This window comes from Lissotriton vulgaris, chromosome 2_1, assembly GCF_964263255.1.
Source record: "Lissotriton vulgaris chromosome 2_1, aLisVul1.2, whole genome shotgun sequence".
Classification (NCBI taxonomy): domain Eukaryota; kingdom Metazoa; phylum Chordata; class Amphibia; order Caudata; family Salamandridae; genus Lissotriton; species Lissotriton vulgaris.
This window is the reverse complement of record NC_141687.1, coordinates 1986948025-1986975211: the sequence shown is the minus strand read 5'-3', so window position 1 is coordinate 1986975211 and position 27187 is coordinate 1986948025. Positions and strand designations below refer to the sequence as shown.

The 27187-nt window shown below is 46.4% G+C and overlaps 1 protein-coding gene across 6 annotated transcripts in view; it reads right to left on the bottom strand.

Annotated features, from left to right (window-relative positions):
- The window catches only part of TP53BP1 (tumor protein p53 binding protein 1), a 1075988-nt gene that overhangs the window by 236972 nt on the left and 811829 nt on the right, over positions 1 to 27187 (bottom strand). For all 6 annotated transcript variants that reach the window (XM_086958203.1, XM_086958207.1, XM_086958208.1 and 3 more), the window contains one exon: positions 23729 to 23938. In XM_086958203.1, the coding sequence (XP_086814329.1) occupies positions 23729 to 23938 (210 nt within the window). The remainder of the gene's footprint in view (positions 1 to 23728; positions 23939 to 27187) is intronic.

The window sequence follows — 27187 nt, the reverse complement described above, 5'->3', positions numbered from 1 at the left end:
AGCGGACGCATGTGGAGTCTCGCGTGCGGGACTATGGAGATGCAGGAGGCCATCATGCCTATCAACTGCATGAACACTCGAGCTGGAAGTGAGTGTTGAGGTCTGAATTTTTGTATCAGCGATTGAATGCTGCTGACCCTCACTGAATTTGGCTGTGCTGTGGCTGCCAGAGTGTTTATGGTCGCACCCAGATACTGCCCTATGTGGGCGGGTTGCAGGTTGGACTTTGAGTAATTCAATGAGAATCCCAGATCGTGAAGAAGGTGAATGGTGTGGGACATGTGGGCGGCACACTGCTGGGCTGACTTTGCCTGGATTAGCCAGTCGTCCAGATAAGGGTAGACGTGAATGTTTTGTCTCCGTAGGTGCGCCGCCACCGTCGCCAGGCACTTTGTAAACACCCTGGGTGCCGTGGTGACTCCGAAAGGTAGAACCTTGAACTGGTAATGCTTGTCTTGGATGGTGAACTGGAGGTATTTTTTGTGTGACGGGTGCAGCGGAATATGAAAATACGCATCCTTCAGATCTAAAGTTGCTAGAAAATCCCCTTGACTGAGCAACGGTAGGACTTGTTGCAGCGTTAGTATGTGAAAGTGCTCCGACAGAATGTACTGATTGAGGGGTCTGAGGTCCAGTATGGGTCTGAGGGACCCGTCCTCCTTTGGTATCAAGAAGTACAGTGAGTAAACTCCTGTGCCTCTTTCGTCCACAGACACGAGCTCGATTGCCCCTTTTTGCAGCATGACGAGTACCTCCTGCTGCAATAAGTGCGAATGGTCGGCGGACATAGGACGGTGTCTTGGGGGTATGTTGAGTGGAGTGGATGTTTACTCCAGACAATAACCGTACTGGATAAGCTGTGTGACCCACCTGTCTGTTGTGATGGACTTCCAGACCGGAAGGAACTGTTGAAGTCTCCCCCCCGACAGGTGTTGCGTGGTCGGGGAGCAGTGACAAGGCGTCACTGTTTGGTAGTGGCGGAGGATCTGGAGTTGTTGCTTCCACGACCTCTGCCTTTGGCACTGTTTCCACGATAACCACCCCAACTTTGCTTGGTGTAAGTGTTCTGCATGCCGCCTTTATAGTACTGTGTTGTTTGGGAGAGCTGGCCTCTGGAAACACCTTTATTGCTTGAGCGACGAAAAGAACCACCCTGGAACTGCTGGGACTGCAGGGCCCCCATGGACTTAGCAGTGTCAGTGTCTTTTTTTTATTTTTTCCAAGGTGGTGTCCACCTCTGGGCCAAATAGATGATCAGGGTTTACCGTCTGATTGAGAATGGTGGTCTGTATGTCTGTCTTGAACCCGGAGATTCTGAGCCAGGTATGTCGTCTCAGCAGAACACTAGTGTTAACTGCTCTGGCCGCAGTGTCTGCTGCGTCCAGTGCGCATTTGATAGAAGCATTAGATATGAGCTACCCTTCTTGGATGAGCATCTCAGCTGCCTCTTTATATTGATCTGGGAGGTGCTGTAACAGGGTCTCAAGTGTGTGGTAGTGTGCCCTGTCATACCTGGCTAGAAGAGCCTGAGTGTTTGAAATGCACCAAATATTGGCCGCTTGAGATGCCACCCTTTTCCCAGATGCCTCAAACACCTTAGATTCTTCATCTGGGGGAGGAGCATCACCAGTCGTTTGTGAATTAGCCCTCTTCCGGGCGTTGGAAACAACAAGAGAGTCCAACGGCAACTGTCCCATGATGTAAGTAGGGTCACTAGGTGCCAGTTTATATTTTTTCTCAATCCTGGTGTTAATCACCCTGGTTCTTGTAGGCTCTTTAAAGATTTCCCCAGCATGCTTCAAGACACCCTTCAACATAGGCAGAGTCTTGACAGTCCTCTCTGAGACGGAAAAGGTGTCAAAAAGAAAGTCTACTTCAATGAGGTCAGCATGGAGCTGGACGTCATGATTCTTAGCTGCCCTTTCAATGAGGGCATTAAATGCAGCCGAATCCTCAGTGGGTGATGTCTTTACCGCATACATTTGAGTGTCTGGGCTAGAGTGAGGGTCACCCGGGTCAGCAGCAGCTGCCCAGGGTTGATTGTTATCATCTATATCAGTGTAGACAGGATAGCTGTATTCATCATCATCATCACCTTCCCCAATGTCCACATCCGAATAAGTGGGTGAGACATCCTGGCCATGCGGAGACACCGGTTCTACAAGAACGGGCGTCAAAGTAGAGTCTCTCTTCTTCTTCAGTGGAATTTTGTAGGACTCCATTGGCTGTTCTGGGGCGATTTTCCGCTTATAAATGGAAAGTCTGCCTGTTTCGGCATCGCTAAAGTGTTCCTGTTGCTATTCCAACGAGGATTGTCGATGCTTTATGGACGGGACCGCTGTTGTGGCCTTCGGCACCGAAGACTCCTTCTTGGGCACGTCAGTGGTTATCTTAGGGGCGAAAGCCTTCGGCGCCACTTTCGGCGGCAGCGTGAAGTGGATGGGCGTCAACGTTTTCTGAGGTTTGTCGGCAGGTTTCGAAGGTGGAGGATCTTTAGGCCCGACACCCGAGGCCTTGTCCCTGATGCGTTTCAGGGAGTCTGCCACCTGCTTTGTGAAGGAGGCGGACGGTTGCGTCGACTCGACGGATTCCTCAGGGGCACCCCCAGACGTGGACTCGTGGGCTTGTACACTCTTGGCCTTGTCCTGTCGACGCGGAGGTTCGAGAACCTTGGGATCACTGAGTCCTTTGTCGGTGTCGACTGTCTTCGGCGATGATTTGTTCAGGTCGACTACCTTGACCTTTGCCTTGGGCACGGTAGACTTCGTCTCGACGCCCTTGAGCTGTTTCTTCGGGTCGATAACGGCCTTCTGCTTTGTCGGTGCCGACAGATCCGAGGACTTCGAGCCGACCAAAGCAATATGCACTTTTGGTTTCGATGTAGGCATCAGTGCTTTCACTTGCGTCGAGACCGGAGATTTCACTTTCGGTTTCGATTTTGCAGGTTGCGGCTCCATAGTAATGTCCGAACCTGAGCCCGAAGGCGGGGCCGTAGAACTTATTGGAAGATCTTGGGTAAGGCCTGCTGGCGATCCTTCGACCTGAGCCTTAGGAAGCGTTTCGGCCCCAATGTCAGTTTGAGTTAGCTCCTCGCTCGAGCTATCTTCCATGGCCCCAAAGGCCCCGTCGTCGTCTCCTACCTCGTCGACGACTTCTTCCGCTTTGAGTATTTCAACAACCTCGTCGTAGTTGGAGTCCACCTCCGACGCGGGATTAGACAGGTTCTAACGAACTTCCCGGTCAGCTCCTTCATCATCCCCGGAATCGAATATTTCCACAGGCGCCGGTGCAGTCTGCTGGGCCTCCTGGCGCGCAGCGCGTCGATGCTTAAGCATCTTCTTGGATCGAAAACGGGAACAAGCCATGCAGCTGGCTTCATCATGATCCGGCGACAGACACTTGTTGCACACCGGATGGACGTCGATGTGGGGATACTTTGAGTTGCACACAGGATATCTCTTGAACGGGCGCCGTTCCATGATAGTTCGTCGATAAGGCCTCTGGCGTCGACCGGGCCTTCAGCGTCGAGAAGCACCCGCTCTCTGGAAATCCGGCTCCGAAGGGAGCTGGAAGAAATCGGGCACCGAACGCAAGACTATACCGATGAAAAACTAAAGGCCTTTTGGCCTTAAGAAACTTTTATATCGATTCCGACAGAGTGAACCAATATACATCCGAACCCAATGGCGGAAAAAAACAATCTGGGGATGGAGTCGATGCCCATGCGCACTGTAGTCCAGGGGAGGAGCCACCTATCTTGTGATACTTCGAAGACTCTTCCAGGACAACAATGTGCGATCATCCGGACCCAACACTAGACGGCGATCTATGCACAAGATATGAATTCAGCAGCCCACATGCCTCGAACCTTACATCAAACTCGGCACCTTTCAGGTATAAATATATCCACGTTGCCTTAAGCAAACACACGGTGGTGGTGAATTCTGGAGCAGAACAGCTGTCCCCTTGCAGAAAGTCCAGCAGATGCAAGAAGCCCACGGACGCTGCCCCTCCTCTTTTGACGCGCTGAAAAAGACGCTGTCTTTTCTCCTTCCGAGAAAATCCAGCTCCGGCGTTTCCAGCCTACCCTTGCGGGTGACTAGGATATCGGGTCCTGAGAGGGAGATACCAGACCTCCTACATTCTATTCCAGAGGTACGGTGCTGACTAAACCCTTAGAGAGAATTCTTGAATCAGACTCTTGGCAAAACCTACTTAACTTAAACTGCTACTTACTTACTCCCTCCCACGTATTAGGCTTAGGTCAGGTACACCGGGGTAGGCGTAGTTAGAAGCACCAGTTGAGCAAGTTAGCCTATGTATATATGTATATATCTTTTATCCATGTTAAAGTGTCTTATGGCTAAGAAACCATATCAATGCTTTTACAGTATTACTTCATAATACTCCTTTTACTGTACGTACTTTACTTTATATTAAGTATTGCAATTGTGGCAATCCATTTCTCTTGCATGAGAAGGAAGACTATTCAATAAATCATACCTTTTATTGAAAACGCCAGTCTCTCTCTTCTCTGCACTCTGGTGAAACTAAGAACGCACGTCTAACTGAGTGATATAATTGTCTATTGTTTTCACACGACTCTAGAGATTGACTCTTATTCTGGGGAGCAAAGTTGTCATGTTTATGCGGTTGTCGGAAGCTGAATCCCTTCTTGTCTGAGCCAGGGAAGCTGATCACTTCCTATTCAGTCAAGAAAGTTTCCAGTGACCTCTGAGCTAGCTGGCGCAAACCTAAATTAAAGTCTAACATAGTCAGTAGAGACCTAGAAGACCTCAGTCCTACGTCTACACTGCTGTTTATTTTATTCCAATGCGCAGGGCCTATAGGGAAAATAGGAACTACACTACACCAAAAATTCCTCAGGTTTACGGTAGCTGGTACCCACTACCAATTCAAGGTTCTCCCTTTAGGTCTCAAGTCAGCACCCAGAATATTTACAAAATGCCTCACACAAGTAGCCGTGGCCTTACGCTCTCAAAGTCACCAAGGATTCTCTTTCAGAGGTATCCTCATCAAAGTCATAAGCACTAGAATATTCCTGCCAATGTGCGGGACCCCGGAAACACAATCATATATGTGCTATATATATATATATATATATATCTATATATATAATAAAAAGCAAATGCAGCCTTACACACACTAGACCTGAATAATGCTGTAAGGACTTCCCATTATATCATAAAGAATACATTAGAAACAGGGAAAAACAACAGCAGAACATGTTTAAAAGCTGTTTTAATGGTTAGCACTTAGTACAAACTCTCAGATAGGACTGAAAGCATTGACAGCTCCCAGGCTGCATTGCAAAAAACATAGCCTAAAAAGGCTGAAAAACTGACTCATAGCAGCATAGAAATAAACTGGCTCGGCTTTCATCCAACCCATTTCCTCATCTGTGTGGGTGCCAAACAGGGAGGAGACGGAAAAAGGGTGATTTAAGATCCTCTGTTGAGCATCTTGCTTGAGTGCAGTTAGTCTCAACCAGGAGGATCTGCTGGTGCAAATTCCATGCACATATGAGTGCGCAGACAGTGTGGCACCATCCGCTGCTGTGCTAATCACTTGGTTGGCAACAAGCGACCCTTTCTTGATGACCTCCTCAAAATCCCTTTGATCTTCCTTTGGCAATTTTTCCTTGAAGCGGTCTAAGGAGTCCCATAAGGCTCTGTCATAGCGACCTAATAAGGCTGCTGCACTAGAAACTTTGAGCGATGATGCTACAGACCCGCAAACCTTCCGTCCCCAAGAGTCCTGGGACCTACTTTCTTTATCCGGTGAGACTGTCGAAGACGCAGCTCCTGCATGAGTTTTCCTCGCTGCCATATTTATAACGGAGTCTGCAGGCGGATCTGATTTTAAGAACACAGGGACTGTTGCTGCATGCTTGTATTTCTTTTGAATCCTCGCCGGTGCAGCCTTAATCGCAGCTGGTGTGAGGAAAATGTCCATCATCGGTTCCAGAAGACCGGGAACCAGAGGAAGCAACGGACGAGATGCTGCTCTCTGGAGTCTCAAAAATAACTGCTGTTGCCACCTGAAGAGTAGACATTTCGATGTTCAGCTTCTGAGCCCCTCTCTGAAGCACATCATGATACGTGTTAATGTCATCTATCGGTGATACTCTTGACAAAGGGCTATCCAATAGAGTGGGTAATTAGTCCCTCTTCGAGGATCGAGTGGAAGAGGAAGACCACGTAGGTGACCTTCTTCTTTTGCGATGGGAACTATGTCTGCGCTCCCGTGACCTGCTCGCACGTTCTTCACGTCTGGGCGAGGGCGATCTATCCACTTCCTGCACCAATCTTTGCAGAGGTGATCTATGAAGAGGACTGGCCTATTCTTGCATCCGTCGGGATGCTCCTGTATCTTTACTCCAATGATGATGGGGAAGGAGCCATCTCAGGGACAAATGAACCGCAGGGGAAGCCTCCCTGTGATGCGAAGGAGATCTATCACTTGGTCTGTCTGAATGCCTTTCTGGTGAGGCAGATGGTGAATGCCCCGCTGAAGGAGGTCTTGAAGAGTGAGAAGATGAGTGTTGTGACGCTGATTCTGTCACTAGAACCACAGAGCCTTCTCCAGACCTCACTGATGTGGGCCTTGACGTCGGGCGTGTGACCTGCTCTGACTGAGCCCTTCTCGACGCAGACCTGGACCTCCTTCCCGACGTTGATGTCCGGCCTGGTGTTGGAACCGATCTCGACGTCGACTATCTGTTCCTCGACGTAGAGTGCCTTGCAGACGACGCCAGAGTATCCCTTTGTCTCGACGTCAAAAATCGATGAGCCGACGACAGCAGAGGGGTTCTGCTCCTCAACGCGAACGCCACCGTGCTGATGAAGAGCCTCTGCTCCTCGAAGCTGATCGTTGCTGTGTTGACGACGGCTCTTCTTCCTCGATGCCGATCGTCGCCCAGCCGGCTTCGGAGGGCTTCCAATCCTCGACGCCGATCGTCATTGAGACGACGGCAGAGGGCTTCTGATCCTCAACGCTGATCGTCGCCAGGTTGACGACTGCGGAGGACTCCTGACCCTCGACGTTGATGGACTGACGACGACGGAGGGGTACCCACCCTCGACGCCAAACGTCGAGAAGACGACGGTGGGGGACTTTTGCTCCTCGATGCCGATCTTCTCTGGGTTGACGACGGCGGAGGGCTGTTACTCCTCGACGCCGATCGTCGCCAAGTTGACAATGGCAGAGGGCTTCTGCTCCTCGACGCCGATCGTCGCTGGGATTACGACCGCGGAGGATCACGATTCTTCGACGACGTACTTGAATGACGGTGTCTTCTCGATGGCGAGCCCACTGTAGATGGTCTTTTCTTGGACAAATGGCTCACCGGTGGTAGTTTTTTCAGCGCCGAGCCCGACACTGAAGCAGAAGAGCGAGGGACTTTGCTTCTGAATGTAGATCTCGCCCTCTTGGAGCCCTTCCTCACCCTTGACCTGCCTCTGGAAGATGGCTTTTCTGCCAGACCATAAAGACGGTTCCTAAAAAAGTGAAGATTATTTCTGACTAAAATCAGAAAGAAGTGGAGCTGTGTAACCAGGATCCTTCCTGAAGGAGCCGGAAAGAACAACTGACCTAACTGTCACCCCTGAGGCATGATGGGAAGCTGGGAGTCATGAATGCCTTAAAGGCCCGGTGTCAGTTTATTTCTATGTTGCTATGAGTTCGCTTTTCAGCCTTTTTAGGCTATGTTTTCTGCAATGCAGCCTGGGAGCTGTCAATGCTTTCAGTCCTGTCTGAGAGTCTGTGCTAAGTGTTAAAACAGTTTTTAAACATGTTCTGCTGTTGTTTTTCCTTGTTTCTAATGTATTCTTTATATTATAATGAGAAGTACCTACAACATTATTCAGCTCTAGTGTGTGTAAGGCTGCATTTGATATATATATATCCAATTACAGCTCCGGCGCCTGTGACCACCAACGGAGAAAGACACTGACTCCAAAATCAGCTCACACTGCTGGTTGCAGTGACTTAATTTAATTACAAATGGTGCGAGATGTCGGGCAGGATGACGCGTTTCGGCTAACGTGTAGCCTTGCTCACATAACCTCGCTGCTCAAACAGCTAAGTTTAAATACATTAATTAACTGTGCTCAGGTGATTGATGGAACTACACAAATAATGAAAAGTGAAAACATACTGCGATGTGGACTACAAGTCTGTTTTCCAACCACATAGTACCTGCACAAATGCATTTATATCCTATATAAAATCAGATTAGATATTTACATTATGTCAATTAATTTGCAAATATTAACAGTCCATTTGGAAAACGATAGATGGCGTTGTCTAGTGGATTGCGTCTCCAAAACTTATCTGTACCAATACAGTTAGTCTTGAAGTTATGTTTAGTCCAAATTAAAGCGACAGTTTTATGGTGCTAATATACAGACTAAAACATGATTCCACATAAAAAAAAGCGTAAATGTGCACAAATAAAGATAATACAAGAGAACATTTCAAAGTTCATAACATTGTATGCTTGTTTTCAAACAAGAAAGTTCTTTAAACGCTTTTTAGAAAGATACCGATTACATGAAACTAATCATACATTCAACGCCCCAATGCATAGATATAATTGTCATGTAATAACAAGATCTAACACAACTTAAACTGAATTTATCTGTCCTGGCTGTATCAATTGGTTATCAATAAACAGACGGAGACAGAGACAAACGCCTATAGTCCCATACTATGCTCGCAGCAAAAAAGTTTTTATTAGTGAGTTACAGTGATACTAAAGTGCAAATTGTGTTACGTGTAGTAACAAAAAAAACTTGTTCTAATGAACAAACTACTAAACCAGTAAGTGTTTAGCAAACACTAAGATAAACTAGTTGAGAAGGATCAGCCTAGAATTAAACTATTTGAAAGGTAATGGATAAAGCCCATAGATTTCAAAAGATTATTTTTACTTTGGCAAGTGTCCAACAATTTAATGGAGCACTTCGGTGTGTATAGAGACATAGGGTTTGGATATCAAAACATGACCTACAAGGTAGGCAAGCTATATAAGAATATAAACAGTTGATTTTGTTACAGGAAGTTCCAACTTCAGGAAAATAGATCTAGTAAACAAATCACAATAGTCAATCGAACCAAACAAATAGCGAATTTACATATACTGAAATATATCATTTTCTTAAGGATACTACGGTAAGTTGTGTGTCAAGGGGAAGAGATTCAGCTGAATTGTTAAATTAGGACCAATAGTACTACATGAAATGGTGAATATCTTCACAGATGTTTATTCCATTAGGTGTCTTACTATTAAGTTTCAAAATGTATTTGGTCTCTAGTTGTCGCAACCTTTTCTCGCGATCACCACCTCGCTTGCTTAGGGGCACATTATCAATTACAAAGTATTGTAACATATTAAGGTTGCCACTGTGCTCATCATTAATGTGGCGTGCCACTGTTATATTTATATATATATATATATATATATATTCACTGAAAAAACCATAGGTTTCAGGCCCTATATAGTTAGGAATTAACATATAAAAACCACTGAAATTGCTCCTATATAGTTAGTTGAACTAACTATATATTCCGCGCATTCGCAATCCACTGCTGATGATGTCACATATTACATCATTCATGACATGGTCAGTGACATCACTGATGACATCACTGATGACATCTCAAATGACATCACTGATGACATCTAATTTGACATCAATGATCACACCACTGATGATATACTTCATGTGATAATACAATGCTCCTCCTTACACTCTAATATAACCTCTGTTACACCTAGTGTAAAATACAGAGTATCATTTTTGAAACCATTGACACACGAATACCAGTTACTACATACGCACTCACTGATTCCTACTTCTACACACACATTCACTCATCCAGCCATACAATCACTCGTACATACAGTCACTCATTATTACAACACTATCATATGCACTCATACACCTATGCAGACACTCACACACTACCACTCATCCATGGAGTTACTCACACACCTACTCAGTCCTGTAAAGAATCAATCACACTTTGATTTCTTCATCTATACAGTTAAACACAGAACAGCTTACATTTTCACAGATATACTAACACATACTTACTCACTTATACAATCAAATCCTTCATCCATACTTTTATACATCCACTCATTCTTCAATTTGTAAAACATATTTAAACTTTACAAAAACACACAGACACTGCATGATGTCATCAGTGATGTCATCAGTGATGTAATTTGAGATGTCATCAGTGATGTCATCAGTGATGTCACTGACCATGTCATGAATGATGTAATATGTGACATCATCAGCAGTGGATTGCGAATGCGCGAAATATATAGTTAGTTCAACTAACTATATAGGAGCAATTTCAGTGGTTTTTTATATGTTAATTCCTAACTATATAGGGCCTGAAACCTATGGTTTTTTCAGTGAATTTCAAAGGTTTTTTAAATGCCAATTCCTACCTGAATAAGGCCTGAAACCTATGGTTTTTTCAGTGAATTTGTAAGGTTTTGAAAATGCAAATTCTATTAGCGGATAACGTTTAAATATGTTAATATCCTTGTGGAACCACCTGAGCAGCCCTAGGAATCGGATTTTTGGACCGGAGCAAGATGCTCTCTGATTGGGCCGTATTTCTTGCCTTCTGCCCCCCTGATTGTGCCGTATTTCTTGGCTTCTGCCCCCCTGATTATGCCGTATTTCCTGCCTCATGCACCCTGATTGTGCCATATTTCTTGCCTTCTGCACCCTAATTGTGCTGTATTTTTTGCCTTCTGCTCCCTGATTGTGCCGTATTTGTTGCCTTCTGCCCACTAATTGTGCCGTTTTTCTTGCCTTCTGCCCACTGATTGTGCCGTTTGTCGGGCCTTCTGTCCCCTGATTGTGCCGTTTTTTGTGGCCCTGCCCCCCTGATTGTATTATCTTTGCCAGTGTTGGTTCCCTGCTGGTATTGCCTTTGTCCGTGTTTTTTTTTTCCTGCCGTTATTGTCTTTGGTTTTTTTTTTGCTGCCGTTATTGTCTTTGCCAGTGTTTGTTTGCTGCCGTTATTGTCTTTGCCAGTGCTTGTTCTCTGCTGGTATTATCTTTGCCAGAGCTGTGTGGGCTGTGGGAGCTGTGTGGGCTGTGGGAGCTGTGTGGGCTGTGAGAGCTGTTTGGGCTGTGAGAGTGTGGGCTGTGTGGGCTGTGAAGGCTGTGAGAGCTGTGTGGGCTGTGGGAGCTTTGTGGGCTGTGAGGGCTGTGTGGCTGTGAGGCCTGTGAGAGCTGTGTGGGCTGTGAGACCTGTGGGGCTGTGAGAACTGTGTTGGCTGTGAGAGCTGTGTGTGCTGTGAGGGCTGTGTGGGCTGTGTGGGCTGTGAGGGCTGTGTGGGCTGTGAGGGCTGTGTGGGCTGTGAGAGCTGTGTGGGCTGTGAGAGCTGTGTGGGCTGTGAGAGCTGTGTGGGCTGTGAGAGCTGTGTGGGCTGTGAGAGCTGTGTGGGCTGTGAGCTCTGCTTCTTTTGTGCCTCGGTCTACTTAGGCGGGCTGTGAGAGCTGTGTGGGCTGTGACAGCTGTGTGGGATGTGAGAGCTGTGTGGGCTGTGAGGACTGTGTGGGCTGTGAGGTCTCTGTGGGCTGTGAGAGCTGTTTGGGCTGTGAGAGTGTGAGCCATATGGGCTGTGAGAGCTGTGTGGGCTGTGAGAGCTGTGTGGGCTGTGAGAACTGTATGGGCTGTGTTGGCTGTGAGGGCTGTGTTGGCTGTGAGGGCTGTGTTGGCTGTGTGGGCTGTGTGGGCTGTGAGGGCTGTGTGGGCTGTGAGAGCTGTGTTGGCTGTGAGAGCTGTGTGGGCTGTGAGAGCTGTGTGGGCTGTGAGAGCTGTGTGGGCTGTGAGCTCTGCTTCTTTTGTGCCTCGGTCTACCTAGCACAAGATGGATGCCAACACTTCCTGGTTTGTAGTGTTGACAGCCAATGAGCATGCAACTTTCTCTGGAAGGCATGCTGATTGGCTGCTACTGTCTATCAACACTCCAAAACTGAAACAGTTGGCAGCCATCTTGTGCCTTAGTAGACTAAGGCACAGGAAAGCAGGAAAACAAATGTGTAGAACTCAAAAAGGGGGCAGGGTAGAAGCACACTGACCCTCTAGGCCTGCTCAGGGGGTCCCACAAGGACCCCCAAGGCCCCTAAAATTTATTTTATTTTTTTTGAAAAATCGCGGGGTGCTCGCATGATGCGCGCACGGTGCTCGCACTGTGCGCGCTTATAGATATATAATTGATTTCAACTTTAATTTTCTCAGCAACTACTAGAGGGATTTACACCATTTAAGCAAAAGCGTGATCTGCGAATCAGACTCTACCATTTTGCCAAATTTCTTGTAATTCCGTTCAGCCGTTTGGGCTGTAGCCGTGTCTAAAGGTCCTATGGAAAATTGCATGGGGAAAACACGTTTTGGGACCCCCCTTTTTTCTCGGCCCCCGCTTCACGAATCCCCCCGAAACTTTCAGGTAAGGAGCGGAGCGTAACGCGCCATCTTCTTTGAGAAATTCACATAGATTGATCAACCGGCGCCAAAGTTATTCCCAATAGAATGTTGCGGATTTCCTATGGAAACTAGGTCCTAACTATATATACCTACTGGCGACCGCCAGTAGGTAATATATATAGATATATAGATACATATATGTGGATCACATATATCATTGTCTTTCCGGGGTCCCGCACATGGGTGGGAATATTCTAGTGCTTATAACTATTGATGAGGATCCCCTGGAAGAGAACATGATCTTTATTTCCTTGTGCAATAATTGAAGACGTGGGGATAGATTTCCTTGGGTGGAGTAGTTGGAGTTTGTTCGCGATCTCCAGAGTATGACCAAAGGCAATTTGATCCAATACCCATTGGTCTGATGTTATGCTCTCCCACTGCTAGTAGAAATTGCAAATCTTCGCACCCACGGGAAGGTTAAAGGGGGGAAGCTTGTACCCGGTATTAATCATTGTTTCCGTCCATTGTCTCGCCCTTGGAATGGTGTTCTCTTGAGGCCCCCTTGATGAGAGACACCAGCTGTAGAAGGCTGACAGTAGGTGGAAGGCTGCTAGAGCTGGTATTGCTGTGCCCTCTGAAAACCGCCCCAGTATGTGGGAAACCCACGTCCTTTTGCTCCTCTGAAAAACATCTTTCTATACTGGAGGGTGCCTAATGACTTTGCTGTGTCAGTGATTGTTTTATGGAGAGCAGTGCCTCATCAATATGCTTACTGAATGAGGAATATCGATCAAACACCAAATCCAAGATCTTTGCTTGTACTTCAGGTCTGAAGGTGGTGTCCTTCAACCATCCCTGGTGCCTAAATACTGTGGTGCTTGCCAGTTGTCGGAAACCTGTGTTAGCTACATCCATAGCACAGTCAATGGTGTCAGAGGCTGCTTGTTCAACCCTCTATAAGGATATTCCTCACCTCTTGTTTTTGACCCTCCTGCCAAACAATCTGTTATGGGGATTGTATGAATAGATTCCCTGGCTCCCTCCTTAAAATCATACAGAAAGCAATCAGTATGTTTAACAGCCATGGGAATATGGAATCTGTTTCACGCTCTCTCCATCAAGTTCTGGAACCCCCAATGTCTTCCGGAGGGGATTCCGCTGGGAGGAGACGGAGTAGGTATGATATAATCATCCTAGGGATCTACAGGTGGGTGAGGATCTGGGATCTCTCCTTGCTCTCTCTCTTCATCTGAAGAAGAGGGGACTTCCTTGTCAGGTGCCTGTATTGGAGGGTGCGGTATTGTAGGCATTGTTGGTCGAGGTAAAGCCAGCGTTCCTGGGGGCTGCGGCTGATGGGGCGGTGGCTCAATCTGGACATCTTGGGGTGGAAAGCCAGGGCTTAATTTGTGCCGGTGCTTGCCGGTGCTTAGCACCGGCACCTAATTATCGGGGCCGGGTCTACAGTGAGTTTAAATACATTAATTAACTGTGCTCAGGTGATTGATGGAACTACACAAATAATGAAAAGTGAAAATATACTGCGATGTGGACTACAAGTCTGTTTTCCAACCACATAGTACCTGCACAAATGCATTTATATCCTATATAAAATCAGATTAGATATTTACATTATGTCAATTAATTTGCAAATATTAACAGTCCATTTGGAAAACGATAGATGGCGTTGTCTAGTGGATTGCGTCTCCAAAATGTATCTGTACCAATACAGTTAGTCTAGAACAGGGGTCGCCAACCGGTCGATCGCGAGCTACCGGTAGCTCGCAGGTGCCCTGTCAGTAGCTCGCGGCCGGACTTGCACTTTAGTAGCCTATCATTGTCGTTTTGTTTGTTTTTGGGCCTTTTTCAGTAGCTTGTCTCGCGCCGTAGGAAGCCGCTTCTATTTGAGCCTAAGTGGGGCGATGTGAAGTGGTTGATGTCGGCCCTGCCCTCGGAGAACTACTATGCACGCCTTTTGGTCTCCATTCTTTGATCCTGTGACCTGTGCATTTTTGCGGCCGGATCGCCATGCTGAAATAGAGGAGATGCAGTGTCAGCCGCCTTAAGCTGAAGCATGTAGATTACAAAGCAGACAGACAGCAGGTATGTGGGCAAGAGGAACTTTATTTTTTTTTTAACAGATGCCTGTGCATGCCGTTATTCGAATTATCTAAATAAAACATGAGCAGTAGTTTGAACACGTACATTTGGACCAAATTCCATCCAAATGGCTCTGGCTGATGAAATGATATTGCTCTTGTTGAGCTAGTTTAGAAAGTGTCTTATACGTGTGAAGGGCCTTATTAATTCCCTCCCTCGTGTGGTTACTATGGCACCCTCTGTGTCTCTACTGGCCATTATGGGTGACTGTTCTCTTTTTAGCAGAAAGGCTAAAAAGGCATCACATTCTATCCCTCTCTCGGTGCAGTGCCTGACGAAAAGAGCGTAACAGTTCTCTTTGCATCGTTTTTTCTACAATTTCTGCCTGAAGAGCCTCAAGTCTAATTTCAGCTTGAGCAGCTTTACCCCGTTGGTGGCCAAAGTTAAAATCAAAAGTGTTTGCCTGCTGTGAACTGCTTTCACTAACTACACCACGCTTTAAATTTGCTTTGTGTTGTAGTCAATAAAAGCAGCTCAGTGCATGCAAGGCCCTTTGATTTTAACATCAGCTGCCACTGTGCTTTATTATATCTTCTTTCAATTTTAAAGCTCAGTGTCTGCCGATGTTGAAATCAAAACGCTTTACCTGCACTGATCCGATCATCCCAAAACAGGCTCTTCACCTCTCTGTCCAGTCCTGTCACTCCCAGCCTCTCGTCTCCCACACTCTTCCTTTGTGCAAAGACAGCTCTGCTTATGTGACACGGAGCTGTGTTTTGGTGCACCTCAGCTATGCAAAACAATTTAATTTATTGAGTACTACGATACTACTCTGCGTTTAATACAGGCAGCTTCTGCTTACAATTTTAGAGGCTGAGTCTGAGAAGATGCGATTTTTTCTTGCGTGGAATTTTTCTGAGCAAGGCTCATTAGTCCTTACCTGATTTTACCCATGCACTTTGATCCCATTGATGTTTTGTGTTTATATGGCTTGGTTTTTGAGGTGTTACTTAGAAAAAAGTTCAACGAAGGACTTGATTGCCCTGATTTAGAAACTCATGGCGTATGTAGGAGGAAAGCAGGCTGGTGAGTGCAATAGATATCTGCAATAGATATCTGGAGTGTGTAAAATTGTAAAAGTGTGTGTGCATGCATGAGGTGTGATCAGATATAACATTTGTTTTAAGAAACACATTTATGCTCACTTGTTTAGAGCGTTTTCAAAATTTCATGATGTGTAAGTTTTATTAAATTTGTTGTTCATGGAACTTTCTGTTTATTGAGGTATGTGCTCAGGGACATTGCCATATGTTTAATGTATTATATTTGTGATCCTATGTGGGAAGTATTTCCTTGTCTTGCCTGATTAACACCAATATGCAGTTATCGTTATCATGTTCTAGGACACAGTGCGTAGCAGTGTGGTGAATGAGGTGTGAGACAGATATACAGTTATGGTATGCTTTTTCAGTCTGTTGACAGCTTTGAACAGCTCCATAGGTCTATCTATGCATCTTGTTCAAACCACAGTATGGGCGCAAACAAATTAGGCTTAAAGACTATGAATGAGGGTTTGAGAGGTGTCTCCGAAAAATGCGCGAGTTACTTGGCCTTTAGTAGCTCACGCCGATTTTCACTCATCAGAAGTAGCTCTCACTACAGTAAAGGTTGGAGACCCCTGGTCTAGAAGTTATGTTTAGTCCAAATTAAAGCGACAGTTTTATGGTGCTAATATACGGACTAAAACATGATTCCACATAAAAAAAAGCATAAATGTGCACAAAAAGATAATACAAGAGAACATTTCAAAGTTCATAACATTGTATGCTTGTTTTCAAACAAGAAAGTTTTTTAAACGCTTTTTAGAAAGATACCGATTACATGAAACTAATCATACATTCAACGCCCCAATGCATAGATATGATTGTCATGTAATAACAAGATCTAACACAACTTAAACTGAATTCATCTGTCCTGGCTGTATCAATTGGTTATCAATAAACAGACGGAGACAGAGACAAACGCCTATAGTCCCATACTATGCTCGCAGCAAAAAAGTTTTTTTTAGTGAGTTACAGTGATACTAAAGTGCAAATTGTGTTACGGGTAGTAACAAAAAAAACTAGGGATCTACAGGTGGGTGAAGATCTGGGATCTCTCCTTGCTCTCTCTCTTCATCTGAAAAAGAGGGGACTTCCTTGTCAGGTGCCTGTATTGGAGGGTGCGGTATTGTAGGCGTTGTTGGTCGAGGTAAAGCCAGCGTTCCTGGGGGCTGCGGCTGATGGGGCGGTGGCTCAATCTAGACATCTTGGGGTGGAAATGAAATCTCTGGCTATAGTCTACTGACATGGCTTGAAGGTCTTGGATTGGAGATGGTGGTAAATATGCCATTTCTCTAGGATGAGGTTCAGGAGGATAGCCAGCTGGCAATGGTGCAGCTGAACTAGATAGGGCTGATAATTTTCTTGTTCATCCTCATAATCATCTTCTTAGTCCTGGCATTTCACATGCAATTCAGACAGACTATTCACCATCCCATATACTCCATTGTCATCCTCATCCTCTGACTGTTGGAAGCCCAATGGATGAGAAGGAGGCAATGGGGAAATCTTAGCGAAGGATGAGACAACCGGGGAAGAAAAAGGTATTTGTCACCCTGGTAATATTCAACGTCATCGACTTTAGCGTCGATAGCACCATCAACACTAAAAAAGGTAAATCTGTCATCGACAGTGCTGTCATCGCCGGTGTTATCGTCAACAAGAGAGATGTTTACAATGAAATTGTCATTTACAGTATGGGCCCTGAAATGGCCACCATCATCGTCATGTTCCTACAGTCAAGCTGATGACGTGACTGTAATACTTGTTGTAGTCGATGAGTTTCTGTCCTTGTGCCTCAGAGAATCAGTGGAGGAGGCTCTATGATGTGCTTTCTCCTTTCTCACAAGAGTGGTGGGAACAGATGTCACAGGCTTTGAGGAGACTTTATGGTGCTTCTCGTTTTTACAGGTCTTAATCTCCTGGGAGGGTTTTAGATGTTTACTGGGCTCTGGATGTCTTGTGAGGCATGGATGAACCATCACTGTCCTCATCAGAAGACTTTACTTGCCTAGTGGATTGGAGCCACAAAAGCAGCCTCTCCTCTCCATTCCTCAGAGTTTCAGATGAAAAAGTATGCCATATTTTGCACTGTTTTACCTCATGAGTATGGTAGAGGCAATAAATACAGTCTTTGTGTGGATCTTCCACCTGAGCTCTTTTCCTTCCGCAGGTCCAACATGGGCAGAAAAGGCCTTTTTCATCTGACATGTTGGTGAAGATCAACTTTCAGGGAAAGTTCCAGAAGCTTAAATGAGGAAGAAAATTGAGTAGATCTCAGGGAGATTCCCTTCACACACAGCGTGCAGTGAAAATCGGAGGGAAACTGCCTCTGCTATTAGAGTTTTAGAGGGTGCAAGCAGCTAATTGGCTGCATTCAACATTTGGTCCTTTTTTTTTTAAAGAACATAAGATAGGCTATTTGAAACATGGCTGAGGGAAATTTTAGCCTACAGCATTATTTACATCCTGCTTGATTATGTTACCAGGAGACTCCCATCTCGACGACAGGGAATGATTCAGGCATGTGAATCTATGAAAGATACCCCAATACTGGATAATCAAAATAAATCATGGGTAACATAAGTCCATTGTTATTAAGAGAGGAAATACTTGCCCATAACCTTGATGAGGTTACTAGTGGAGTTAGCAACCTCCCTTTCTTATCCCATCCTACCTTCTTTGTAGTGGAATTTCTTTCTACTCATATTTTCAGAGACAAATGCTTTGCTATTTGCAGCAGTCTATGCTGAAAACTCAGTTGGCTTGCAGGTTGCTTCGCCAGAGGATTACACAGCCAGCTACCTGATGAATATGCTGCAGCTAATACCTTTTGAGCCACTCTACAGTGACTTGATCAGTAGTTGCGCGTTCACCTTAGCAAGGCAAAGACAACAGCCCTGCTACTATGTATCTTATGCTGGTCTAATTAATTTTAGCCATACTTGTTACCTAATAGCAAATATGTTCTTATATGCTGTGCCTACAGACATACATGACATGGATAATCTACTAACAAACTCGCTCTTCTTGCCTCTTCTGGTAAGCCACTGTAATATTTTAATCCTGTAATGTCAAAGTACAGTCACACTGGGGGTCCATTTTACTCAGTGCATATCTAACCTCTCTGTGTGGGAGTCAGTATTGATGTGGCAGACATTGTGACCACATGAGAACAATTGATCTTTGAAGGACAATGATAGGGGATCAATGCTATTTGGTAGGATGTATCAGCCAAAGCTTTGGATAAGTCAGTCTAACTTTTTATCCACTTGCTAACAGATATTAGCTGGTCTGTTAGCAGACCCAACATAATTTATTTTTTATTTATTTTGCGTGTTTGTACCGCGCTAGGATCACCTCCCGAAGGAGTATCTCCGCGCCTTTGGCGACCAAAAAAGAAGAGCAAATAGCGGACCCTAACCATAAGCATAGATCAATTTTGAAAAAGGAATGTCTTTAATTGCTTCCTAAAAGGAAGGTGGTCCTTGCACTGTCTCAGAAACAGTGGGAGGCTGTTCCACAAGGTTGGACCAGCAACCGTAAGAGATCTTCCCCCTTGTCTTACTTTTCTAAATTTTGGAATCTGTAACAATGCCTGCTCACTAGATCTCAAAGAGCGTGTCGGTGTATACCAGGAGAATTTCTTAATCAAATATGCTGGACCATTTCCCTGTAGACACTTATGCATTGTACAGCAGATCTTAAACTTCACCCTCTGTTTGATGGATAACCAATGTAACTTCTCCAGAAGGGGTTTAGAGGGGGTGCGAGAGGGCTGGTTCAGGACCAGACGGGCAGCAGTATTCTGGACCACCTGGAGTCTAGAGATTACCGCTTCATTTGTTGACAGCAGCAACCCATTGCAGTAGTCCAAGCGACTCAATACTAGGGCCTGCACCAAAGTTCTCCTAGTAGAGTCTGGTAGTAGAGGAAATACCTTTCGTAGCATCCCGATGATATGGAAGCAGGAGCCCACCACTTGATTGCTATGATGTTTTAATGAAAGCTCCTGATCAAGTCGGACGCCAAGGTTTTTCACTACCTGCTTGGGCTCTGGAGCCGGGCCAAGATCTTGAGGCCACCAGTCTGGGGTCCACAGAAGTTTGGCCTCGCCGAACAGCATCACCTCCGTTTTTGCAACATTACACTGCAGGAGGTTAGATGCCATCCAGTGTGCCACCGCCTTCATCCCCTGAGCAAAGGAGTTCCTGACCTCCACCGTAAGGGTTTCAAAAGGAAAGAGGAGTTGGGTGTCATCTGCATATGACACAGGAATAAATCCATACGATCTCATGATGTTAGCTAGGGGGGCCACATAGATATTAAAAAGAGTAGGGCTCAGACAGGAGCCCTGTGGCACCCCCTTAGAGATCTCCAACTCCTCTGACCGATAATCCCCCAGGGTGACCCTTTGGGTACGACCTGTCAGGAAACTCCTCAGCCATGACAGCGCCTTGCCTTCCAGGCCGATGTTAACTAGCCTGGTTGTCATGATGTCGTGTGACACGGTGTCAAACGCCGCAGACAGATCCAGCAGAACCAGGATAACAGAATGACCTTTATCCTGGAACATGCGTAGATTGTCTGCGACTGATAGCAAGGCGGTCTCGGTACTGTGTCTTGGTCTAAAGCCCGACTGGGATGGATCCAGACCGCCTACTAGCTCAATATAGCTGGATAGGTGGCGATTTACATATTTCTCTATAATTTTCCCCAAAAAGGGGAGAAGAGAGATGGGCCTTAAATTCGCCAACTCCGTCCAGGGAATGGCAGTATTTTTCCTCAGTGGCCTTACTAACGCCCTCTTCCAGTCCATAGGGACCTGCCCTGTACAAAGGGAAAGATTAATCAAGTTCTGGATTTCTGGTCCAAGAACTTCTACCAGCTTAGGCAAGATACGGGCAGGAATGCTATCATAAGGACTTCCACTCTTGATCTGTGCAACCAAAGAGATTACCTCCTCCAAAGAGATAGGAGGAAAGCTAGAGAGACATTGAGTAGGTGGTCCTGATTGTACACTCGACTGGGATCTGTTGTTATTGTTCATTCCCTCAGCCGTCTTTGAGGCCATTATCTTCTCATAGATAGCCTCTATCTTCTTCATAAAGAAGGTAGAGATCTCATTGCACAGCTCTTGGGTGGCTACCTCAGCAGTCTCACAGGCTGCTGGTCTGGTAAAGGTTTGTAAGATGTTATACAAAACTCTAGAATCTTTCCCTGCCTCTATAAGTTGTGCTGCAATATAGTTTTTCCGAGCAGTCCTGATGGCTTTATGGTACAACTTAAGAGAGGATTTGTAGAGTGTTTTATCCTCCAGCCTTCTAGACCGTCTCCATAATTTTTCCAGTTTTCTAGTATTTTGTTTCAAAGATCTTAGGTCTTCCGAGAACCAGATTTCTTGCTTTTTAGCTGGGCGGGGTTTGTAGATTTTCTGGGGGATAGTAGTATTTATTGCATCCCTAACTGCCTCCTCAAACCTGTACAACTCTGTTGTTATATCTCCTGTAGTAAGTCCATACAGGGGAGCTTTGTACTGATCTCTAAAGGCTTCCACCGTGAGTTTATGCCAGGGTCTCCTTTTAGTGGCCAGAATTCTCCGCTTTTGAGGCTTATTATTAGTGGCAGTATGGAACTTTAAGATAAAATGATCTGTCCATTCTACTGGTTCAGGAGGCATACATTTAATTAAAGGAGAGTTGGACATTACCAAGTCCAAAGTATGGCCTGCCTCATGAGTGGGGCCGTCATTGATCTTTTTCAATCCTAGGGAGTCTAGGTCCATTAGGAGAGTTCTTGCCTCCTTACAGTTCTCTAGCTCACTATGGACATTAAAATCCCCTACCAAGAGGAAATCCTGATTATCTTGTACAAATGGTGCTAAAGCCTCTATTAGCACGACTGGGAAGGTCCCAGTCGGACCTGGTGGTCTATACAATAATGCACCCTTCCTTTGATCTCTGGGATTAGGACTAAGTTTAAAAATGAGTAATTCCATTTGAGGATTACTAATTTCCTCCAGGATAGTTAAGTTCAATTCCTCTTTGTAAACAATTGCAACCCCCCCTCCGGTTTTCTTTAAGCGGTCAACCCTGGCAATCTTGTATCCTAATGGGACACTAAGTGTGATCGCTGGAACCAAATGGGGCTTAAGCCAGGTTTCTGTAAAAAAACAGAGGTCTGGCTCCTCAGTCAATATAAGATCCCATACCTGTGTGGAATGCTTCACTAAAGATCGAATATTACAGAGTAGATTTTTACTCCACGTAATGGAGTTATCTGCCGGTATAGTAATAGGGGCAAAATCTTGTCTTCTGGCTGGTATGACCTCAGCTACCTGTAAATGCCTGTTCAGCTTCATATCCAGATCAAACTGCATATGGCATCTATAACAGGAAAAAGGACCTTCAGCTGGAGTGTCAATACCAATAGTACAGGCATGGGGCATATCAGCGCGAATCGCCAGCAATACCTGCGACGTGTATGATCTTCGTGTGGTAAATGATGTTTCCGGGACAAGTAATGGTCGCGCCATAATCTCCAGCCCCTTAGCCCCGTCCTGTCGCGGACGGGCGCAGACGGGCTGGTCTTCGGCTCGTCTTAGGCGCTGGAGTAGGCGCCCCCCTGCGCGCCAACGCTGCGCGCTAGGGCCGACGAGGGGCTAAATAGCCCAGGAAGTGCCAGAGTCTAGAGCGCTAACCGCTCGCTTTCCAGTATGTCCTGCCTCAGCCCCGCCCTCCACACACCGGGATTGGCTGCCGAGCGTGCAGGCTTAGGTAGGATTTTAAACTATCGTAGCTTTGGTGTTTGCGGGTATGCAAGATAGTTGCAGTGTGCCTCTGAGTGATTTACAACCTAATTCCTTCAGTTCAGTTTAAAACACAGTCAACACTATTCTAAAATCATCAATTTAAAAACAAATTCGGTCGTTTTTCAAAACAGTTTCCTTTACAATTTTAGCGCTGCTATTTGGTTTTGTAGCGCCAAGCGGGGTCAGGAGAAGCTGCCACCACCTCCCTACCGCAAAAAGCGATGCCTCCTCGCCGCCTAAATAGCCCAGGAAGTGCCAGAGTCTAGAGCGCTAACCGCTCGCTTTCCAGTATGTCCTGCCTCAGCCCCGCCCTCCACACACCGGGATTGGCTGCCGAGCGTGCAAGCTTAGGTAGGATTTTAAACTATCGTAGCTTTGGTGTTTGCGGGTATGCAAGATAGTTGCAGTGTGCCTCTGAGTGATTTACAACCTAATTCCTTCAGTTCAGTTTAAAACACAGTCAACACTATTCTAAAATCATCAATTTAAAAACAAATTCGGTCGTTTTTCAAAACAGTTTCCTTTACAATTTTAGCGCCGCTATTTGGTTTTGTAGCGCCAAGCGGGGTCAGGAGAAGCTGCCACCACCTCCCTACCGCAAAAAGCGATGCCTCCTCGCCGCCTAAATAGCCCAGGAAGTGCCAGAGTCTAGAGCGCTAACCGCTCGCTTTCCAGTATGTCCTGCCTCAGCCCCGCCCTCCACACACCGGGATTGGCTGCCGAGCATCACAATCATCACAGACTGCAGGGATGTGCTTGGCCTCCAAGGGTTTGGATCTAAGTACATTTCCTCTTTCACCACTGGAGGAACGTAGGTGAACAAGGATTGGATTGCACTAGTGAATCGTCTTTGCAAAGCTTTTCCAAACAAAAGAATCCATTAAAGACCGGGGAAATCTACGGTCTAGTCAGATTGTTACACAGTGTTGGATCCACTCTCGCCCCCACAGGCACCAATCTCTTATAATCAGCAGATATAAATGATCACAACTACTGCTCATCTTTGACAACTTCTGAGACCGTCCCCTTTCATGCCTTAAGACTTTCTAAATTGTATTACTAATGTAACTTGAAGAGTTCTGGAAATTATATCCACTCCAAGGCCAATGCATACAATTATTGTGACATGTTTAATTCCACAGTCATAACCAGCAAAGATATTCAACAGAATCTGTTGTGTTTCCTGACATTAGCACCAGTAACAATACTTACTAGCACCAGTAACAATACTTACTGATTTTAATTGTTCCAGACTTGCACGCACGCTTTACTGGCGACCTTTCTTCTTCAGAGCTAATCAATTTTCTCTTCCCAGAGAGAATGCCCATTGCACCTCGGGGACTCTCACTCACTTTTCGAGTTGGAGTAGTTGCAGTGGAAATGGCTGCAAGGTTACTGGTGCTGAGGTTACTACGCCGTTTCCGTTTTCCTTCCACAAGGTTGTCTAGAAACAGAATATAGACAAGAGATGAAAAACCTTTTTTAAAGAAAAAACATTCTATATATTAAAAAATATATAATCAGTGAACTATAGCACACACACACACACAGAATATATCCCTATGAAATAGATTTGTTCTGGAACACCTTCTTCTTTGGGTTGAGCCTTGCGGCGGGGCGCATGTGCTGATAGATAGATGTTTGTGTGTGGGGGAGGGGGGTTGTGTGTGTGGGGTTTTGTGTGTGTGGGGTTTTGTGTGTGTGGGGTTGTGTGTGTGGGGGGTTGTGTGTGTGTGTGGGGTTGTGTGTGTGGGGGGGTTGTGTGTGTGGGGGTTGTGTGTGTATGGGGGGGTTGTGTGTGTATGTGTGAGGGTTGTGTGTGTGGCGGTGTGTGTGGGGTGTGTGAGGGGTTGTGAGTGAGGGTTTGTGTGTGTGTGGGGTTGGTTGTGTGTGTGGGGATGTGTGTGTGGGGATGTGTGTGGGGATTTGTGTGTGGGGGTTGTGTGTGTGTGTGTGTGATGTGTGTGTGTGTGTGATGGATGTGTGTGTGTGGGATGTGTGTTTGTGGGATGTGTGGGTGTGTGTGGGTGTGTGAGGGGGGGTTGTGTGAGGGGGGTTGTGTGAGTGGGGTTGTGTGATAGATAGATAGATAGATAGATAGATAGATAGATAGATAGATAGATAGATAGATAGATAGATAAAGCGGAGCGGGGATAACGGGAGATAAAGGAGGGCGGGAGAGAAGGAGGGGGAGGAGACAGCTGATTTGTTGCGGTGATTTGGGTGGGATGGGTTGGGTGAAGAGGGCACAGGACTGTAGGGGCGGAGGGGGGATAAAAGAGGCAGAAAAGACGGTTGGGGGCACACGGCCTATTTGCATTATGTGAGGCTAGCGCCGATAAGGGGTGGGGGGGGGGTGGACAGAGAGAGTCAGGGCTCAACCAAGGAGTCACGGAGAGGGACACACACCCGGGGGGGGGGGGCACCCTTGTAATGTAAATATTGAGGGAGAGTGGCGAGAGAGAGTGAGGAGGCTGAAGCGAACAAGAGAGAAGGAGGTAGGGACATGCAGAGGAGGAGGGGGGGCAAAGGAGGCGGGCAGGGAGAGGACAGGCTGTAGGGACAAGGAGTAGGAAGAGCAGGGCAGTGTGGAAGACCCATGTCGGTACATAGAATGCATTTTTACGAAACTTTTTCATTAGTACTTAAACAAGTGGGAAAAGAGTGAAACAAATTATTATCACACCTAAAGTAAACATGAGACCGTCAGTGATCCTATATGAACCTACTGAAAAAAATGAAGCTTTTTACAATACAACCTGGCCACTAGATGGCAGTGAGTATCCACCACATTAAACAAGGATGCAGTCAGGCTGACACAAAGAAGCCTCTCGGAGCAGTGAAAAACAAGCTCTCTGCATTGCGTGGCGGGGGGAGGGGCGGAGGAGCGGAGCAGATTCCTTTGAAGTTTGATGGGGGAGGGCGGGGGAGCAGATTCCTTTGAAGTCTGATGCCGAGGCTCACAAGCTGATAACAAATGGTGTTTGATGTGATGTGCATGCGCCTGGCTCACATGAACTGTACCTAATCCGCAGTTTGGGTAGACTTTTGAAAGCCTTACTATAATCTTGCCAAACAAGCATTGCTAAAGCAATGCTTTCAGCGAGACCTAAAAATGATGGACAACACTAATAGGGGTGGTGGCGCTATCTTATAGGAAATGCATTTTGTTGAGATGAAATAGAAATAAGCATTGGCCTTAATTGACGAAAGCACAGCTTGTTTATTAACAGTACAGTAATGAACATCACAAGTCTCATGAATGCTCATAGTGGAGTGGTGTGGCTCACTGGTTAGAGGCGGAAGATCCGGAAGCAGAGGTCGGCCCGGGACCAGGGTTCGATTCCCGACGCGGCAGGGTCTTGGGCCATGGTCAACGGACTCGATAATTCTCGCCTCGGTGCCTACTCCAACCATGGGTCCCACTCAGCAACTGTGGGCAATAGCTTGCTTAATCTCTATAAACGGACCCATCAGCGTTGGGGATGCTTGTCTTCACCTTGGAGATGCGCAGGAGGGACCATCTCACAGGGAAAGCCAGGATGGGTTCCCCAGCGGTATACAGCGCCGGGACGCCCCTTTGCTGGGGCAGCTGTGCGCTTTACTAGTATACGACATTTAACAATGTTCAATAAAATAGCCAATATTTTGGTACATTAAAGGTCTGTACATGAAGCACAAGTTACTACTTGTGTAACGATATATCTGTAAGAGACATTAGTTAGTGATAGATTCCTTACCTTAGAATATCCCCAGGCGTCAGACTGGATCCGGAAACTTTTGCGTAGCAATACCCCTGCGCGCCGGTAGGCGTCGTCTGCGGCTCCGCGTCCGTCGTCGGCGTCGTGAGCGCCGGGATGACGTCGGAGTACTTAGACGGCGCCCATGCGCGCTGACGTCAGTTCTGACACACAGCTTTTCCGCGCCAGATACGCTGAGCCATGATAGAACTAACACTGGTGCCATGAAACTAGGGCCCTGAAAGGGGAAGACCTTAACCCTAGATATCGGTTCGCAGAACGGGGAGGATGGGTGGGTCGGTAAGGAATCTATCACTAACTAATGTCTCTTACAGATATATCGTTACACAAGTAGTAACTTGTGCATCTGAAAGAGACACGTTAGTGATAGATTCCTTACCTTAGAATAGATACCCCAGCAATACCAACCCCGGTGGTGGGTCTGCGAACCAATATCACACCAGAAATTCCTGGAGGACGGAACGGCCAAAGAAGCCATCCCTCCGGACTTGACTGTCCAGGCAGTAGTGTCTTGCGAACGTGTGCAGCGAGGCCCACGTGGCTGCCTGACAGATGTCCTGCAGGGGGACACCTCGGCCCAGGGCAGTTGTCGTTGCCGCGGCCCGAGTGGAGTGAGCCCGCAATCCAGCCGGGGGCTCCTTCCTCGCCATGGAGTAACATGCTTGGATACACAAGATGATCCACCTAGAGATGGTCCTCTTGTGCACAGCCTTACCCTTCTTCGCGCCCACGTAACCAACGAAGAGTTGGTCATCCACCCGGAATTGGCGTGTGCGATCTAGGTAGTAGGAGAGCGCACGTTTTGGATCCAGACGGTGGAGCCTCTCTTCCTCTTTCGAGGGATGCGGAGGCGGAAAGCAAGTGGGCAAGGTAATGGACTGCCCGATGTGGAAGGCCGTTACAACCTTGGGCAGAAAGGAAGGTCGTGTACG